This window comes from Pongo pygmaeus, chromosome 1 (assembly GCF_028885625.2).
Source record: "Pongo pygmaeus isolate AG05252 chromosome 1, NHGRI_mPonPyg2-v2.0_pri, whole genome shotgun sequence".
Taxonomy (NCBI): domain Eukaryota; kingdom Metazoa; phylum Chordata; class Mammalia; order Primates; family Hominidae; genus Pongo; species Pongo pygmaeus.
The window spans coordinates 213,503,169-213,523,827 of record NC_072373.2 but is presented as its reverse complement, the minus strand read 5'-3'; the positions used below and the strand labels follow the sequence as shown (position 1 = coordinate 213,523,827).

The window sequence follows — 20,659 nt, the reverse complement described above, 5'->3', positions numbered from 1 at the left end:
GTGAGAGTGGCAGACACTGAGTGCCACCCTCATGGGGGTGGTTGGTCAGGAGATGGCAGATGCTGGGGTTGGAGGAATGATGTCACTGTCTGGGGCTCAAGCTCCCAGTGCTGGCTGTATGGAGGGTATTGGAAGTTACAAGAAGATTCAGCTCTGGATGGTCTTATGATAACACACATGGGTCACATGCTTGAGGGCATGCACACACCTGGTGTGAACCCCCAGATGTTTATGAAAGTTCCTTGTTTAGAGCTGAGAACATCTGGAACACAGCCAGAGGAAGCACACACATCTTAGGGTCGAATCCCAGTGGCCCAGTTCCCAGCTGGCCCTTACCTCTCTGAGCCTCAGTTTCCCCATCTAGCAGAGAGAGTGGCTATAAAGGTGCCAGACCCACCCATTTGTGCCCTTCTCCCTTCCCCTCTTGAGGAAGCCACATGGGACAGAGGGGGCTGAGGTGGACCTAGCCCCTCGGTCCACCTGCTGTGCGCCCCTCAGCCCACCTGCTGTGCGCCCCTCAGCCTCCATTGTCTTTTGAGCCCCTTATTCATTTTCTTGGTGGACCAGACACATGGCGTGTCTCTCTCCTGTCCCCATCCTCTGACCACAGTGCGCAGGCAGTTGGAAGGCCTGGCTTATCACTGAGGCTTTGAGAGAATGAAGGAAAACAACGGCACACAGAACCAAGAGAATGAGCCTCCAGGCTTTGGCAGAGAAACAAGAGCTTTGGTTAAGTTTTGGTTCGGCCAGATAGGTGTATCATAAATGGAGGCACCTGAGCAGAAGGCACCAGAGCCACTGGGGCATCTCCTGGCCGGGAACTGCCCCCTGGGCTGAGCTGTCTGCTGCTTCATTTATTGTTATTATTAGTAGCCATCCCATACTGAGCAGTTACCACATGCCGGGCCCTCCAAACCTTGCAACCACCCAGGAAGCATGTAGACGTGATTCCCATTTTACGGAGAAGGAAGCTGAGACCAGGAAAGGTCAGTGGCTAGGCCAAGGTCACAGAGCCTGTCAGAAGCAGCTCAAGGTCATTGCCTCTCTCACTCCCTTGAGGCTGCCTGCTGCTCCTGGCCTGGCCTGGGAGAGGTTTCCCATGGGCAGCTGAACCACTCCACCCCAGCTGGTCTGCAGGAGAGTATCTGATCCCAAACTGCTCCAACCAGCTGGTGATGGCTGAGTGCAAAACCACAAGCACATGCTGTGCCCTGGCTGGCTGGTGTAGACAGACTGGCCTGCTGTGGTATGTGATGTGTTGGGAATTCGTATGTTCCGTTCACACTGACGCTGGCAATCTCCCCGAGGCCCAGGTCAGTGCCACCCGGGGTGATGACAACCCAGCCATCCTGCCCCCCACCCCCGTCAGCATGGGAACCAGGCTGGGAGCAGGTGGGTAAGCCACCACCTGAGCTGAGGGGACAGGCAGGGACAGCCACGGCTTGAGTTTAGCAGATGTAGAATGACGTCCTTGTCAAGGAGGACTGGGGGGAGTCCACAAGGGAACCCCAGATTTTCCACCTTGTCCCATTCACCTTTGTCCTCAGCACAAGTTCTGGTACACAGTGAGGGGTGAGTGAGTGTGTGGTGATTGACTGATTGAATGAACAAATGAAGGAATGAGTGTGTGTTTTAAGGGAAACTATGCCTGTCACACAGGAGGTGCTATTTAAGTGTTTGTTGAGTGAATGAAAGAAAGTTGAGTGCTGAAAGGGCATCATTCCTCTTTGCATCCCCTATAATGTGTGGGACATACTTGGCACTCAGTTATCATGAAATCTTTTTGCAACAAGAGCAGGTGGAGGATAAAAGGGAAAGAGAGAAAAATTGAGAGGGAGATGGAGAGAAAGAGAACATACTCAAAAACATTCCACCATCCTGACATCAGCCACTACCATCCCTTACAGCGCAGGAGCCCCTACATCCCAGGCCACTGGGACATGGGTTTTGCTTCCATGGCCCTTCAGGAACGACCCCCCCGACTGGCTCCTTTGGTCAAAGACTGCAGTGTGAGTTCAACAGGAGAGAGAGGAGGGGAGGAGCAAGTAAAAGAAAACTTTCTAAAAATCGGTGCCTGCTTTGACCCATACCCTTTTCTCATACCTTCCCTTGTAGCCCTGGGAAAGAGGAATTCTTCCTTTCCATTTTTGGAGAAAATTCTGGGATCCTACACTGGGTTCCCATTCAGTGGCTGCTCTCTCAACCCCCAGTCCCCACCCACGGTGACCTCACAGCCCCCAGGGCTACACCTGTCACTTGAACCTGGCTGCCTCCCTAATGACCCACAGCTCTGCCCTGACCCCTCCTCTCTCGGCCCCTATCCACAGGGGTGCCTCCACCCAGATGGCCCAGCGAAAACAAAACCATCCTGGCTCCCTGCCTTTTCCTCCTCCTGATGAGGAAGCTGCCACCCCCATCTTCCCATTTATGTCAATAACACTCCTGGCTGGATGCAGTGGCTCACACCTATAATCCCAACACTTTGGGAGGCCAAGGTGGGCTGATCACATGAGGCCAGAAGTTTGAGACCAGCCTAGTCAACATGGCGAAACCCCATCTCTACTAAAAATACAAAAATTAGCTGGGCATGGTGGTACACGTCTGTAGTCTCAGCTACTAAGGAGGCTGAGGCAGGAGAATCATTTGAACCTGTGAGGTGGAGGTTGCTGTGAGCCGAGATCACACCACTGCACTCCAGCCTGGGTGATAGAGCAAGACTCTGTCTCAAAAATAAATAAATAGCCAGGCGCGGTGGCTCACGCCTGTAATCCTAGCACTTTGGGAGGCTGAGGCGGGCGGATCACGAGGTCAGGAGATCGAGACCATCCTGGCTAACACAGTGAAACCCTGTCTCTACTAAAAATACAAAAAAATTAGCCAGGCCTGGTGGCGGGCGCCTGTAGTCCCAGCTACTTGGGAGGCTGAGGCAGGAGAATGGCATGAACCTGGGAGGTGGAGCTTGCAGTGAGCCAAGATCGCACCACTGCACTCCAGCCTGGGCGACAGAGCAAGACTCTGTCTCAAAATAAATAAATAAATTAATTAATTAATTTAAATAAATAAAATAACACCCCTGCCCAATAACAACCCCCCCACCCGTCTCCCCTGCCCCGCACCCAGCTTCTATCTGTAGCTGCATTTCAGCCGGGCATTCAGCAGAAGCTGTGGGACTGCATGACTGGGGTGGAGCCTCAGTGTGCTCACCTGTAAAATGGGAAGAGGGATGCCTGCCTCACAGTAGCAAGACCTCATAGTGCTGCCGTGAATGTTCAGCTGATGAGACAGTGTGTGGAGAACGCCAGGCTCACAGTAGCTCTCAATAGATACCAGTGTATGCATTCTCTCCAGCCTCAGTTTCTTCATTTGTAGAAGGGGAACTCCAATAGTACCTACATCGCAGAGTTGTCATGGAGATGCCTGTAGAGATGGGGTTTAGTCATGTTGCCCAGGCTGGTCTCAAACTTCTGGACTCAAGCAATCCACCTGCCTCAGCTTCCCAAAGTGCTAGGGTTACAGGCATGAGCCAGCATGTCTGGCTGTGTGTATGGCTTCTCTGCATAAGAAAATAGCAATAACAATGCATGCCACAGACATAATGCTGACGGAGTCTCGCTCTTGTCGCCTAGGCTGGAGTGCAATGGTGAGATCTTGGCTCACTGCAATCTCCACCTCCCAGGTTCAAGCAATTCTCCTGCCTCAGCCTCCTGAGTAGCTGGGATTACAGACACCCACCACCACACCTGGCTTATTTTTTTGTATTTTTAGTAGAGACGGAGTTTCATCATGTTGGCCAGGCTGGTCTCGAACTCCTGACCTCAGGTGATCCACCCTCCTCGGCCTCCCAAAGTGCTGAGATTACAGGCGTGAGCCACCGTGCCTGGCCATCATAATGCTTTATTTATTCTGTCCTGTGCATCATGGCATGGTTCCCTCAGATTCCACTCAAAAATCTGAGTAATTCAACAAACTCATATTAGCATCTTCTTTGGCAGTGGTTCTCACACTTGAGTGTGTATCAAAAGCATCTTGAGAGTGTGTTAAAACACAGATTGCCGCCGGGCACTGTGGCTTATGCCTGTAATCCCAGCCACTTTGGGAGGCCAAGGCAGGAGGATCACTTGAGGTCAGGAGTTCGAGACCAGCCTAGGCAACATATTGAGGCTCTAATCTCTATAATTTTTTTTTTTTAATTAGCTGGATGTGGTAGTGTGTGCCTGTAGTCCCAGCTACTCAGGAGGCTGAGGCAGGAGGCTTGCTTGAGCCCAGGAGTTCAAGTCTGCCGTGAGCTATGATTGTGCCTCTGCACTCCAGCAAGACCTCCTCTCAGAAAAACCAAAACAAACAAAAAACACACACTTCTGGGCCCCACTCCTAGACTTTCCAACTCAGTAGGTCTGAGCGGAGCCCAAGAATCTGCATTTTTAACAAATTCCCCAGTGAGGCAGATGCTGCTGTTCTGAAGACCACACTTTGGGAAGCATTAGTCTTTAGGAAGTGCTGGATGCTGGGCACAGCAGGGTGGCACCAATGCAGAGAAAGAGGTAGTCGTGATGTGGCAGGAATGGCACCAGGCTGGGCTGCAAGAGGACCCAGACCTGCCATTATCAGCCAGCACCCAGACACGTCACTTTGCCTCTCTGAACCTGTTTTCTCATCTGTAAAAGAATAACAATGGCTCACTCATAGGATGATTGTGAAAACAAAGGTTAATGGCCACACAGAGAAAGGTGACTAGCTTGTCATCTGCTGTAGGCATGTGAACACCAACTCAGGCAACAGTGTCAGGACGGGAGAAGGTGCCAAGACCGAAAGTCACTGAGGATGACAGAAATTCTAAATGTCAAACTCCCAAACGGAGGCGGGGAGAATAACCTGACTGCTGAGTGTGTCTTAATGTCTTGATCAGACTTCCCGTGACTTTGAGCTCTGAATAAACATTTTTATATTTTCACCTTTTGCCGTTCATATGCACACAAGGCGAAAATTGGCATGCTGATTTTTTTTCTTTTTTTTTCTTTTTTTTTTTTTTTGAGATGGAGTCTCGCTCTATCGCCCAGGCTGGAGTACAGTGGCGCGATCTTGGCTCACTGCAAACTCCGCCTCCCGGGTTCATGCCATTCTCTTGTCTAAGCCTCCCGAGTAGCTGGGACTGTAGGCACCCGCCACAACGCCTGGCTAATTTTTCTGTATTTTTAGTAGAGATGGGGTTTCACTGTGTTAGCCAAGATGATCTCGATCTCCTGACCTCGTGACCCACCCACCTCAGCCTCCCAAAGTGTTGGGATTACAGGCGGGAGCCACTGCACCCAGCCTTTTTTTTTCTTTTTGTGGAGACAGGGTCTTGCTATTTTGCCCAGGCTGGTCGAAAGCAGTCCTCCCACCTCAGCCTCCCAAAATGCTGGGATTACAGGCATGAGCCATCGTGCTTGGCCAGCATACTAACTTTTTAAAAAATCTACTATCACATGCCCCTGGCTTTTTCTTTTTTCTTATGAAGATGCTGATTTTGGTTCAAGTGTTTTTTTGATTGCCTGCCACTTTTCCAGACCTCAGCCATCATATCACTCAAGAGTACAGGGTTTTACCTAGGATCGAGAGAGAGACAAACAGAGGCATGGCGTGGTGGCTCATGTCTGTAATCCCAGCACTTTGGAAGGCCAAGATGGGAGGATCCATTGGGCCCAGGGGTTCAAGACCAGCCTGGAGATAAGGAGACTCCATCTCTACAGACAATAATTTTTTAAAAATTAGCCAGGGGTGATGGCATGTACCTGTGGTCCCAGCTACTTGAGTACGAGGCTACTTCAGCCTGGGAGGTTGAGTTGCAGTGCACTGTGATTGTGCTACTGCACTCTAGCCTGGGTGAGAGAATGAGATCCCATCTCTTAAAAAAAGAAAGACAGAGACATTCAAAGACAGAGGGTGTATTAGTTTCCTATTCGTTAAAAGAAACACAAGACAAATTAAATTTAACAGCTTAGTGGAGCAAAGAACCATTAGTGAATCAGGCAGCCCCCTCTACCCAAACCAGAATAGGTTCAGAAAGACTCAGGAGCTGCCACATGGTTAAACAATATTTATGGACAGAAAAACGAAAGTGACCCACAGAACACAGAAGCGAGGCTCAGAAACAGCTGGATTGACTACAGCTCGGCATCTGCCTCATTTGAACATGGTTTGAACAGTTGGCTGCCTGAGATCAGCCAAAACAGTGCTTGGTATAAAAGTAGGTCACGGGCTGTTTACACCTCCAGTTAGGTTATAGTTTACTATGTACAAAGAAACCTTCCAGCCGAACTTAAAATACCTAAGGAGGCAGCTGTGGGGTAAACTTAGTATAACACATTGCTGCTGTAGCAAATCACCACAAACGTAAGTGACTTCAGACAGCACAAATTTATTACCTTCCCATTCGCAAGATCAGAAGTCCAAAAAATGAATCTTACTTGGCTAAAATCAAGGTGTCAGCAGGGCTGCATTCCTTCTGGAAGCTCCAGGGGCGAACCCATTCCTTGCAGCTTTTAGAGGCACCCGCATTCCTTGGCTTGTGGCCCCTTCCAGCAATAGCATCACTCTGATCTCTGCTGCCATCACCACAGTTTCCCTGACTCCTTTGTATTACTGGAAAGTGGTCCCAATCCACACCCCAAGAGAGGGTTCTTGAATTTTGCCCAAGAAAGAATTCAAGGTGAATCCATAAAGTGAAAGCAAGTTTATTAAGAACGCAAAGGAATAAAAGAATGGCTACTCCATAGACAGAGCAGTCCCAAAGGCTGCTGGTTGCCCATTTTTATGGTTATTTCTTGATTATATGCTAAACAAAGGGTGGATTATTCATGAGTTTTCAGGGTAAAGGGTGGGCAATTCCCTGAACTGAGGGTTCCTCCACTTTTTAGACCATATAGGTAACTTCCAAGCGTTGCCATAGCATCTGTAAACTGTCATGACACTGGTGGGAGTGTCTTTTAGCATGCTAATGTATTATAATTAGTGTATAATGAGCAGTGAGGACAACCGGAGGTCACTATCATCATCATCTCGGTTTTGGTGGGGTTTGGCTGGCTTCTTTACTCTCACCTGTTTTATCAGCAAGGTCTTTATGACCTGTATGTTGTGCCGACCTCCTATCTCATCCTGTGACTTAGAATGCCTAAGTTACTGGGAACGCAGCCCAGCAAATCTCAGCCTTATTTTACGCAACCCCTATTCAAGTTGGAGTTGCTCTGGTTCAAATGCCTCTTGACACTAGTGGTTACACTGGGCCCATCTGGCTAGTCTAGGATAATCTCCCCATCTCAAGATCGTTAACTTAATCACATTTGCAAGTTTCCTTTTCTGTGTAAGGTAACATATTCACAGGTTTGGGGGACTAGGATGTGGTCATCTTTGGGAGACCATTGTCCTGCCTACCACAGAGGGCTGATCTCATTTTGAGGAAGAAATCCCTTTTGGTTGGAGTGATAAAGGGAGGATTCAATGGCAGAGAACCCACTGAGATGGGCCTTCAGGGCTGGATTGGATTCTGCAAGAAGGATGTGGGAAGGGAGAGCCCTCCAGATGAGAGGCAGGTGAGAAGCAAAGCCCGGGAGATGAGAAAGTGGGGGGCAGGTGCAGGGAACTGTGGGCCATTCAGTCTGACCATAGCACAGGGAGAGCAGCACGGGGGACCACTGTGGCCAGGCCAGGGCCCACCCTCACTCTCTTTATGAAGCAGAGATCCAATATACCTAACTCTGAGTTTGGAAAAGTGACTTCACCTCTCCGTGCCTCAGTTTCCTCATCTGTAAAATGAACGGTACCCGCCTTACAGGCTGGTGGTGAGAACCGAATTAGTTAATGTGTGGGAATGTGAACAGTGCCTGGAGCAGAGTAAATTGCCTGTGAGTAATTGCTGTCATTTAAGAATGTGAAATTGACTTCCTGAGGGTAGAATGAGAGCCCAAGCCAGGGTGGGCCGGAGATGGAATGAAATCTCCTTTTCTGTCTACTTCAGACTTCTTAGGTTCTTCAAAGGCTATGTCAAATTCCGTCTCCTGAAGGATCAACATCAGAATGTTAGTGATTGTCTTGCAAATCAACGAAAATGACCAAGACGAGTCTCAATCATTTTAGGAGGTTTATTTGCCGAAGTTAAGGACACGTGTCTGGGAGGCAGGTCCATGCCCTTCTCTAAAGATGATTTTGAGGCCTTGGATATATAAAGGAGAAAGGGTGGATAATGGAAGAAGAGGAAGAAATTTTTTTAATGTGTGGGTGGATAAGAGACAAACAGTTGCATCCTTTTGAGTCTTTGATCAGCCTTTCACTGAAAACACAATTTTTGTGTGAGGCAAGGTAGAGGAATAGTCACTTATGCATTCATCTAGCTCAGTGAATCTGCATTTTTACATAAGATAACATAAACATAGTGGAGAGGAAGCAATTAGATATGCATTTGACTCAGGAGAGCAGAGGGATGACTTTGAGTTCTGTCCTTTGTCCTGTACCTGTAAAGATAAGCTCTGTCCTTTGTCCTGTACCTGTAAAGATAAGCTATCAGCTGGGCGTGGTGTCTCACACCTGTAATCCCAACACTTTGGGAGGCCAAGGCAGGTGGATCACCTGAGGTCAGGAGTTTGAGACCAGCCTGATCAATATGGTGAAACCCTATCTCTACTAAAAATACAAAAAATTAGCCAGGCGTGGTGGCATGCACCTGTAGTCCCAGCTACTTGGGAGGCTGAGACAGGAGAATTGCTCGAACCTGGGAGGCGGAGGTTGCAGTGAGCTGAGATTGTGCCACTGCACTCCAGCCTGGGCGACAGAGTGAGACTCCATCTCGAAAAAAAAAAAAATAGATAAGCTATAAATGTACATTGCCTGGGAGAAATTCAACAGAACTGTTTTAGGGTAAAGATCTTTGGGGCCCACAAGGAATTTCCTTGTGGGCCAATTGTGAGGGAAGTATGTAGCTTTTTATCTTTATAGTTATTTTATTTATGAACCATGAGAGACAGGTTTGAGGGACCCCGTTCCCAGGACTCTTCCCTTTGGCTTAGTGAGTTTGGGTTCCCAAGACTGTCCTTTCACAGTCTCTAAGTGGTAAGATTCATTTTCTTCTAGGCAATTTATGTCTTCTTCCTCCCTCTCTCCCTTCCTTTCTTTCCTTCTTCTTTCTCTTTTTCTCTCTTTCTCCCCTTCTCCCCCTCCCACTCCTTCTTTCTTCTGGTATACTGTATTAGCTATCTACACTGTGTAACAAATTGTCCCAAAATTTAGTGGCTCAAAATGATGACATTTATTATATCATAATTTCTATAGGTCAGCAATCCAGTATGGTTTAGCTGAGTTCTCTGCTCCAAGGTTTCTCATAATCAAGGTATTGGTAGAGCCATAGTCATGCTAAGGCTCCACCAGGGAAGGTGCCACTTCCAAGCCCACTCATATGGCTGTTGGTAGGATTCAGGGCCTTGCAGGGTGTTGGAACCTCAGTTCCTCCTTGGCTGTTGGCTGGAAGCCTCCCTCAGTTTCCTGCCATGTTGGCCTCTCCATAGCTCACAAAATGGCAGCTTGCTTCATCAAGGTGAGCAAGCCAAGAAGGCAAGAGACAGGCAGAGAGAGAGACAGAGAGAGAGAGAATTCTATTGTAACCTTATGACAGAAGTGATATTCCAGCACTTTTACCATTTTCCGCTGTTTAGAAGGAAGTCAGTAGGTCCAGCCCATACTCAAGGGGAGAGAATTACACGAAGGCATGAACAGCAAGATGGGAATTATTGCGGACCATCTTAGAAGTCTGTCCACCATATACTTTTCCTGTATTTTCCTAATTTTTTATAATGAATACATATAACTCTTAATATAGAGACAAATATTCAATACAAAGATAAAAATAGAAAATGTAATCCTAGGCCAGGTACTGTGACTCATGCCTGTAATCCCAGCACTTTGGGAGGCCAAGGCGGCGGATCACTTGAGTCTAGGGGTTCAAGACTAGCCTGCATGACATGGCAAAACCCCATCTCTACAAAAATACAAAAATTAGCTGGGTGTGATTGTGCACGCCTGTAGTCCTGGCTACTTGGGAGGCTGAGATGAGAGGTTAGCTTAAGCCCAGGAGGCAGACATTGCAGTGAGCTGAGATCACACCACTACACTCCAGCCCGGGCAACAGAGTGAGACCTCACCTCAAAAAACAAACAAACAAACAACAACAACAACAAAAAAAAAAACAAACAAAAAACACATGTGATCTTAAGTGTTTCTGTGACCTTACGTAGAAGGAGTTCTGCCTCTCTAGGGAGTCTCCACTGTGAATCCACTATAATTTATTAGCTACTCTTTTGTGGGTATTTAGACCATGTTTCATTGTTCACATTACAGAAAGGGCTGCTCTGAACTTTCTTGAACATGTCTCCTAGTGAACACACGAAAGAGATTCTCCAGAATGTCTGCCTAGAAGTCGAATTACTGGGTTTGGGGTTGGCTAATAACACCAAGTTGGTTTTTTTTTTTTTTTTTTGGCAAAATGGTTAATTTCACACTCCAGTAAGCAGTGTGTTAGAGTTTTGTTGAATCGTATCATCTATAGTGTTATTTTTCACCAGTTGAGTGGGTATAAAACCCTATTTCTTTATGGTGGTGACCTTTTCATTCTCTTACTTGTTAGTAAGGTGAAGTGCCTCTTCATGTTTTCATGTTGATTTGCCTAAGTTCTTTAAATAGTCTGCATGCTAAGCCTTTGTTGGTTTTATGTTGTGAATATATTCTCCTTAGATTTTGCTGGCCTTTTTACTTTATATTGTCTTTTGATTAACAAAATTTATTTTCTTTTTTAATTTTTAAATTGATTTTAATTTTTTAAAAAATAGAGACAGGGTCTCACTATGTTGCCCCAGCTGGTCTTGAACTCCTGGCTCAAGTGATCTTCCCACTTTGGCCTCCCAAAGCACTGGGATTACAGGCGTGAGCTACCACACCTGGCCTATTTATTTACATCTAGTTGAGTTGTTTGATCTTTTCCTTCATGTTTACTGGTTTTGTGTCTTGTTTCAGAGAAAGCATAAATATGTTATCCTGCATCCTCTTTTAGAGATTCAAAGTTCTGACTTTCACATTTAAGTCTTTATCTCCCTCCAGCTGATTTTTGTGTGTGGTGTGAGGCTGGGATCAATTTAATTATTTTTCCAATTTAGTATTTTCTATATGAATGAGCAATTGCTCCAGCAACATTTATGATATAGTCTCTACTACCTCCAGCCATCTGCAAGCCTATTTCTGTCATAGATCAAGTTGTATCTCCTTTAAGTTTTATCCTTCCTTTGTCTTGGCCTGAGCCATTAAAACCCCATCTTAAGTTCCATGGCTTTATACGAAGTCTTACACCTGGTTGAGAAAGTGCCTCACCTTTTACTACTTTCCTTTACAAGTACCTTGACCAACTTAGTTCCTGGATTTCTCATGTAGATTTAAAAATCAACTTGTCAAGTTCCATGAGAAACCCTAAAATTCCATCGAATATATAAATCCACTGGAGAGAATTCATACCTTTATGGCAATAAGCCTTCCTAACCATATACATAGTATTTCTATTTCTTTGGATCTTCTCTAATGGCTTTCAATAAGGTTTGAATATTTTCTTCGTAAAAATCTTACACGTTTTGCTAGATTTATCTTAGGTACTTTGCAGTATTTTTTCCTTTTGTAAATTATATCTGTTTTTAAAAAATTGTTTTCTTCTTGAAGAAATGGTTTGCTAGAAAAAAAAGAAAAATATTTGTTTCCTATTTATTGCTGATGTATAGAAATGTAATTTATTTTTTCCTCTTTATTAGTCACCTTATTAAACTTTTGTCTTTTTATTTATTTTTAATTTTTAAAAAAGTTTAATTCACTCTTTTGGAGTTTGCAGACAACTGTATTTTCTGTCAATATTGGCAGTTTTTTTTCTTACTTTTCACTCTTTATATCTTTTACTTTATGTCTTTTTACCTCTTGCTGCAGTGGTTAGAATCATCCACACAATGTCAAAAAGATGTGAGGGTGGGTATCCTTACCACGTTCCTGATGTTTTTGTTTTTGTTTTTTTTTAAACAGAGTCTCACTCTGTTACCCAGGCTGGAGTGCAATGGCACAATCTTGGCTCACTGCAACCTCTGCCTCCCAGGTTCAAACAATTCTCATGCCTCAGCCTCCCCAGTAGCTGAGATTACAGACGTGCACTACCCAGTTAATTTTTGTATTTTTAGTAGAGACAGGGTTTCGCCATGTTGGCCAGGCTGGTCTCCAACTCCTGACCTCATGGGATCTGCCCACCTCAGCTTCCCAAAGTTCTAGGATTACAGGCATGAGCCACTGTGCCCAGCCCCATGTTTCTGACTTTAAAGGGAAGGTTTTCACATTTTCCCTGTTAAACAGGACGTTCTCTGTGGGTCTTTTGTTAACCTTTTATCAACTATCTACAGAAAAAAAAATCTGCTTTATCTTCAGTAATGTTTCTTTTGCTTTCCTAATATTTTTTCTCTTGATCATTGTTGCCAGAGATTTGTCAGTTTTATTGGTCTATTCTAAGAACCAACTTTTGGCTTTATTGATTTGTTTTATTATTTCACAGATTTCTTCCAACTTTATTTTATTTTGGGATTTTACATTACATTTTCTTTTTCTATTAATTTTCAGCTTTTACTTTCTTTTTTAAAAATATAAACATTTAAGGCATAAAGTATCACTTTTACATCTCCCCAAAAGTTTTGAAAATAGTTTTTTAGTTATTGCTCAGTCCTAAGTATTATTACTTAATTTCCATTATTAATTGTCCTTTGACTTGTGAGTAATTGAGATGTCTGGTTTTAAATTTCCAAATGTATGGGGCTTTTAAAAACATACTTTATACTAGTGACTTCTAACTTAGTTACATTATGATCAGAGACTCTGCTACCCATATACTACCTCTCCTTTAATGTTTGTCACACTGTTGTTGACTTGCTTTATGGCCAATTACATAGTCACTTTTTTAGATGACCCATGACCCATGTGTGCTTTGCTTGGGAAAATGTATATTTGCTAGTTGTGGGATACACAATTCTATATATATCCACTAAATCAAGTTTGTTAATTATGTTAGCAAAATCTGTATCATTACTAAATTTTTATCTGCTTAATCTATTGTTAATTGAGAAAGAAGAGTTGAAATCTTCAACTCTGATGGTGGTTTTGTCAACTTCTTTTCCCTATGACTGTATTTCTATTAATGTTTGCCTTATATGCTTTTTTTTTTTTTGAGACACAGTCTCACCCTCTCACCCTGTCACCCAGGCTGGTATAGTGGTGCAATATTGGGTCACTGCAACCTCTGCCTCCCGGGCTCAAGTGATCCTCCCATCTCCGCCTCCTGAGTAGCTAGGACTACAGGTGCATGCCACAATGCCTGGCTAATTATTTTGTATTTTTTGTAGAGATGGGGTTTTACCATATTGCTCAGGCTGGTCTTGAACTCCTAGGCTCAGGCGATCTACCCACCTCGGCCTCCGAACGTGTGGGTATTACAGGCATGAGCCACCATGCCCAGCCTTGCTTTATATATGTTAAGGCTGTTATTAGATGCATACAAGTTTAGAATAACTTCTAGGTAAGTTAAACTGTGTATCATTAGGTTGTAATCCTCTCTATTGATACCAGTGTGTTTTGTCTAATAATTTATTCTTTCAATATTAATATATCCATCCCAGCTCTCTTTGGGTTAGCATTTGCTTAATGTATCTTTTTTCCTTTTTAAAAAATTTTCAACTTTTCTGGATGTTTATATTTTAGATGTGTTTCTTGTAAACAGTATATTACCAAATTTTGTTTGTTTAATGAAAACTCTCTCTTAACTGGCAATACTAATCCTGTTATATTTATTTTGATTATTTACGTTTTTTTTTTTTTGAGATGGAGTCTCACTTTGTCACCCAGGCTGGAGTACAGTGGTGTGATCTCAGCTTACTGCAACCTCTGCCTCTCGGGTTCAAGCAATTCTCCTGCCTCAGTCTCCCAAGTGGCTGAGATTACAGGCACGTACCACCATGCCCAGCTAATTCTTGCATTTTTTTTTTTTTTAGTAGAGACTGAGTTTTGCCACGTTGGCCAGGCTGGTCTCAAACTCCTAACCTCAAGTGATCCTCTCGCCTCAGCCTCCCAAAGTGCTGGGATTACAAGCGATTATTTACATATTTGGATTTGTTCTCACCAATCTTTTATTTTTATTTGTCCAATTTCTCCCTATGTGGCCTTTTCTCTTTCCTTGCTTTTTTGGAAGGCAGTTCTCCTATTCATTTTCTTATTATTGCATTTTTCCCATGTGTAGAAATTTATAAATGCTATTTCTATTATTTTGGTGAATATCTTTATTTATTTTATTTCTTAAAGACAGGTTCTCACTCTGTTGCCCAGGATGGAGTGCAGATGTTGTGGAGTGCAGAATCTTGGCTCACTGCATCCTTGACCTCCTGGACTCAAGTGATCCTCCTTCCTCAGCATTTTGAGTATCCATGACTACAGGCACAAGCCACCATACCAAGCTAATTGTTTTATTTTTTGTAGAGACAGGATCTCCCCATGTTGCCCAGGCTGGTCTCAAACTCCTGGGTGCAAACAATCCTCCTGCCTTGGCCTCCCAAAGCACTGGGATTATAGGCATGAGCCACCATTCTCGGCCAAATACCTTTAAAAGTATAGGCCAGGCGCATAAAAGTTTAGGCCAGGCACAGTGGCTCATGCCTGTAATCCCAGCACTTTAGAAGACCAAGGCAGAAGGATCGCTTGAGGCCAGGAGTTTGAGACCAGCCTGGGTAACATAGCGAGACTCTGTCTCTACAAAAAACTTTAAAAATTAGCTGGGTGTGGTAGCATACACCTGTAGTCCCTGCTACTTGGGAGGCTGAGACATGAGGATCACTTGAGCATAGGACATCAAGGCTGCAGTGAGCTGTGATCACGTCACTGTCCTCTACCCTGGGTGACAAAGGGAGACCCTGTCCCTAAAAAAAATAAATAAAAGACAAAAATCTAGAGTTAAACAATATCTTAACTCCCCTTTTAATCAAGGACCTCAAAATACTTCAACTCTCTCATCCTCCTGCCAAATTATATTCTGCCTTTTTTATCCCACAGTTTTTATGACTTTTTTGTATACAATGTTGGTTTAGATTTACCAAAATATTTACCATTTTATTTGTTCACCATTCTTTGTTGCACTTCAGACCATTCTTATGACATCAGATACCTCCATCCTAAACTATGCCTTCAGAAATTGCCTTGGTGAAAGTCTGATTTTAAAATATCAGTTTTTGTTCATCCAAAAATAGCTTTATTAAGATATTTTTTGGACGAGTGCACAATTCTAGGTTAACAGTTAAAACTGACCCTTGAATAACATTGCGGATAGGACTGCTGACCCCCAAGGTAGTTGAAAATCTGTGTATAACTTTGACTCTCCACAACTTAACTACTAATAGACTACTGTTGACAGGAGGCTTACCAGTAACATAAACAGTTGATTAACAGATACTTTGTATGTTACATGTATTATATACTGTGGTCTTACAACAAAGTAAGCTAAAGAAAAGAAACTCATAAGGAGGAGAAAATATATTTACTGGTCATTAAGTAGAAGTGGATCATCATAAGGGTCTTCAGCCTCGTCTTCATGTTGAGTAGGCTGAGGAGGAAGACGGGTTGGTCTTGCTGTCTCAGGGGTGGCAGAAGAAGGAGGAAATCAGAGTAGAAGTGGACTCACACAGTTCAAACCTGTGCTGTTCAAGGGTCAACTATTTTCCCAAAACACTATAAAGAGATGACACAACTGTTTTTTTGGATGTCACTGTTGTTGACAAGTCTGCTTCCAATCGAATTGTTATTCCTCCTAGATAATCTGACTTTCCTTTCTGAATGCCTTTAAGATCCTCTCTTTGTCTTTGATGTTCTTCACTTTGACCACTGTGTATGTGCATGTGCGTGTATGTTTGTGTGCATGTGGAGAAGGCTAATCCTGGGAGATTTACCTTATTTCTCATGAGCTCAGCAATGCTTTAAAAAGTATATTTTCAGAGTACCTGGTCTGCCACAATTCCAGAAGCAGAAGTCTATGATGCTTTGTACGTGCACAATCCTGCGTGTGCACAGTGGCATGGTGGAAACCTCTGGGTGCACACACCCCTCCATGCCTACATCTGGGTATGTGGGAGCCTTTAGTGTGCACATCCCTCTGCTAGTTTTCTAGCTCAAATGCAAACCCTTCAGGTCAGGGGATTCACTTTCTGTCACTCTCATTCCCGTCGCTCTCATTCCCTCCTGACAACCTTACAGTACTTACTCCCCACGGTCAGAGTAAGCACTGGCTGCTCTCTGGTTTTTACACTTGTTGGGAAAAGGAGTGTATTAGTCAAGGTTCTACAGAGGGACAGAATAATAGGGTGTGTGTGTGAGAGAGAGAGAGTTTATTAGGGAGAACTGGCTCACTCGATTACAAGGCAAAGTCCCACGATCTGCAAGCTGGGGAAGAGAGAAGCTGGCAGTGACTCAGTCTGAATTTGAAAGCCTCAAACCAAGGAAGCCGACAATGCAGCCTTCAGTCTGTGGCCAAAGGCCCGAGAGCCCCTAGCAAGCCACTGGAGCAAGTCCCGGAGTCAAAAGGCCAATGAACCTGGAGTCTAGTGTCTAAGGGCAGGAAGAGTGGGAGGAAGCATCCAGCATGGGAGAAAGAAGGCAGCCAGAAGCCCCAGCAAGCAAGGAGATCCCACCTCTTCCACCTGTTTTGGTTATAGCCTTGCTGGCAGCCGACTGGACAGTGCCCACCTACACTGAGGGTGGGTCTACCTCTCCCAGTCCACTGACTCAAATGCCAACCTCCTCTGGCAACACCCTCACAGATACACCCAGAAACAGTACTTTGCATCTTTCAGTCCAAACAAGCTGACCCCTAATATTAACCATCACAAGGAGAAATGCTGTGAGAGCCATGGCCGGCCCAGCCTCTCCTCACTGCATCCTCTGCCTTCCCATGTGTCTTGTCCACAGCTCTGCCCCTGAGGACTGCACGTCCTTCAGCATCAATGCCTCCCCAGGGGTGGTCGTGGATATTGCCCACAGCCCTCCAGCCAAGAAGAATTCCACAGGTTCCTCCACATGGCCCCTGGACCCTGGGGTAGAGGTGACGCTGACGATGAAAGCGGCCAGTAGTAGCACAGGAGACCAGAAGGTGAGTGTCATAGCTGTGGGGTGGCAGTGTGGATGGACTTCAGCAGGGCAACCACTCACACTCTGTCCTGTCATGATCCACAGCACCAACCTGGCAGAGCCTCTTGCCCTGTGGAAGAGCTCGTGATGGCTTCTTCCAGCCATAGTGTCCTTGGGGACAATAATATACGGCTACCAGGGGTTCATGGAGGTCAGGGTTTAGATTAAACTCTATTTAGCAAATCTTTAGTCAGTACTTAACACATGCCAGACACTGCCAGGCACTGGGAATCCAGAAATGAATAACACAGCTGAGGGTGCAGCCCTCACGGGGCTTACAGCCTATGAATGGTGGCGTCAGAGAATCTACTGGTAAACAAACAATTGCAAATGATGCTGAGTTCTATGGAGGCCACAGACTGGTAGCCCCAAGGGACATTGGTCCATGCTCCTGGATCATTTTCCTGTGTCTGGTATAGAAAATCACCATGGTGGCTGGGCACAGTGGCTCACACCTGTAATCCCAGCACTTTGGGAGGCCGGCGGGTGGATCACCTAAGGTCAGGAGTTTGAGACCAGCCTGGCCAACACGATGAAACCCCATCTCTACTAAAAATACAAAAATTAGCTGGGGTAGTGGCGAGTGCCTGTAATCCCAGCTACTCGGGAGGCTGAGGCAGGAGAATCGCTTGAACCCGGGAGGGGGAGGTTGCAGTGAGCCGAGATTGCGCCACTTCACCCCAGCCTGGGTGAAAGAACGAAACTCTGTCTCAAGAAAAGAAAAGAAAGAAAATCACCATGGTTTGCTTAAAACAACAGAAATGTATCCTCTCACTGTTCTGGGGTTCAGCAGTCTGAGGTCAAGGTGCCAGCAGGGCCAGATTTTTCTGGAGGCTCCAGGGGAGAATAATTATTTGCCTCTTCCAGCCTGTGGGGGCTGTCAGCAGTCTGACTTGTGGCTGTATCACTCCAGTCTGCTTCCATGGTCACACCGCTTCTGCCCCTTCTCTGTGGAATCCCCCTCTGCCTCTCTCATAAGGGCACTTGCCATGGGATTTAGGGCCCAACTGGATGGTCCACGGTGATCTCCGCATCTCAAGATCCTTTTTTTTTTTTTTTGAGACAGAGTCTCGCTCTGTCACCCAGGCTGGACTGCAGTGGCGCAATCTCGGCTCACTGCAACCTCCCCCTCCTGGGTTCAAACGATTCTCCTGCCTCAGCCTCCCAAGTAGCTGGGATTACAGGCACTCGCCACCATGCCCAGCTAAGTTTTGTATTTTTTTTTTAGTAGAGAGGGGGTTTCACCATGTTGGTCAGGCTGGTCTCAATGACCTCAAGTGATCTGCTCACCTTGGCTTCCCAAAGTGCTGGGATTACAGGCGTGAGCCACCGCATCTGGTCTCAAGATCCTTGACTTACATCTGCAAAGACTTTTTTTCCGAATTAAATCACATCCACAAGTTCCAGGGATTAGGATATGGATGTATCTTTTTGGGGGACCACCATTCCTCCTACCACACCCCCTTTGCCTGTAGATGGGCTTAACAGGACCCTCTGGGGTTCCCACAGATCTCTGGGCCTACAGCCACTTGGTTTCCTGCAGAACCAGCCAAGCAGGGTTCTCCCTGAGGGGAACACAGAGCTTGACTATCCAGGCAGGCTAGGGAAGGAGTGGTCAGGGAAGGCTTCCTGAAAGAAGCAGCAAGCTGAAGGAAGACACGAACTACCGACCTAAGAGCAGGAGAGAGGAGACAGCTTGATGCAGAGGGGCAGCCTGTGTGCATTCTCTGGATGAGAAAAGGGTGAGACATGTGTTGGGGAAACTGAGGAAGTTCTGTATGGCAAGAAAGGTAGACGGAGCAGGAGGTGAAGGAGTCAGTTTGAAGAGTTTGGTATCAGGGACCTCATTTTCTGTGAACAACAGGAAGCCAACAAAAAGTTTTCAGCCAGTGGATAACAAGACAGCATTTGTACTTTAGAAAGATCCCAATGGCTACGGCCTAGCAAGTAGACAGGATCTAGGGAGTGGGTGGGAGGCAGGGAGACCAGACAGAAGGCTGACACCATGGTCCAGGCAGAGGCAGTGATGGCCGTGGCATTTTCCTGGATTTCCACTGTCTACAGGGCAGGTCCGAACACCTCAGCATGACCTCTCAGGAGCTCCTCTTCCTCTGGTGGCAGCTCTTTGACTCTGCTTTAGGAAACTCCCCACCACCATTTTGCTTGGATGTGTCAACCCAGATGCTCCACACTCCTCTCGCCAATCTGAGGTGTTCTCCTAGGATTTCTGAACCTTGGGCACAGTGGATTGGTGTTTTCTCATCTCTTCCTGAAGAAACCTCCACCCACTCAAAGCTCCTGCTCCCCAGATCCCCCAGGACCTGGCCTTTCCAGGGTCTTGTTCTTCAGGTCTTGCCTTGATCCCTTCTGCCTGCCAGAGTCAGTTCTGTGGCTTATGATCAGCTCTCTCCTTCTAGTGCCTCTTCTGCCCCATCTCCAGCTGCTGGGCCCCTACTCCCTTTCCCAGATCTACCTCAAAGCACACTCCTTCACAAACGACCCTGCCAGGCAGAGTGTCTCCATTGCTGGGCCCCCCTAGGATGCTCTTCTGTAGCACCAGTCATTCAAGCTTTTTGCTTTCCCTCCATTCCCATCGGATGGGGCCACTCCTTACAGGCTAGGAACAGTTGTTGCCCATCTTTGTCTCCCCAGTGCCCTACCCTGAGCTGGCACATAGCAGGGGTCCAGTGGGTGTTTGTTGAATGACTAAGAGAAGTCATTAGTGATCTGCTCTCCCATAGGTTCAGATTTCATACTACGGACCCAAGACTCCACCAGTCAAAGCTCTACTCTACCTCACCGGGGTGGGTAAGTGACAACCAGGATCCTAGAGTGCCGTCTCATCCCCTACCCACCTCCTAATCCCTGCAGGATGTCTCTGTAGAAGAAACTACACCTGGAGCTTATTTTAGACTGAGCAGAGAAAAAGCATGGTTTCCAGCCAGTCAGACATCTGGGAGTTCAGAAATATTCCATCCCTAGTCAGTGAACCACAAAGAAATACAATGTGGGAGTGGTGGTATGGGGAATTTTAATTATATCTTAACATTTTGCTTCTCAAGTTAGGAAGTAGGAACATGGATTTTCAATATATGCATCTCCATTAATTTTTTTTTTTTTTGAAATGGAGTCTCACCCTGTCACCCAGGCTGGAGTGCAATGGCGTGATCTCGGCTCACTGCATCCTGCGTCTCCCAGGTTCAAGCGATCCTCCTGCTTCAGCGTCCCTAGCAGCTGGGACTACAGCGCACGCCACCACGCCTGGCTAATTTTTGTATTTTTAGTAGAGATGGGGTTTCACCATGTTGGCCAGGCTGGTCTCGAACTTCTGACCTCAGGTGATCTGCCTGCCTCAGGCTCCCAAAGTGCTGGGATTACTGGCATGAACCACTGCGCCAGGCCCTCT

General features: G+C 45.8%; 1 protein-coding gene across 2 annotated transcripts in view; it reads left to right on the top strand.

The window, feature by feature from the left end:
- Window positions 1-20,659, top strand: part of PADI4 (peptidyl arginine deiminase 4) — a 55,773-nt gene that overhangs the window by 5,519 nt on the left and 29,595 nt on the right. For both annotated transcript variants that reach the window (XM_054435989.1, XM_054435996.1), the window contains exons 2-3: window positions 17,035-17,215; window positions 19,995-20,061. In XM_054435989.1, coding sequence (XP_054291964.1) covers window positions 17,035-17,215; window positions 19,995-20,061 — 248 coding nt within the window. The remainder of the gene's footprint in view (window positions 1-17,034; window positions 17,216-19,994; window positions 20,062-20,659) is intronic.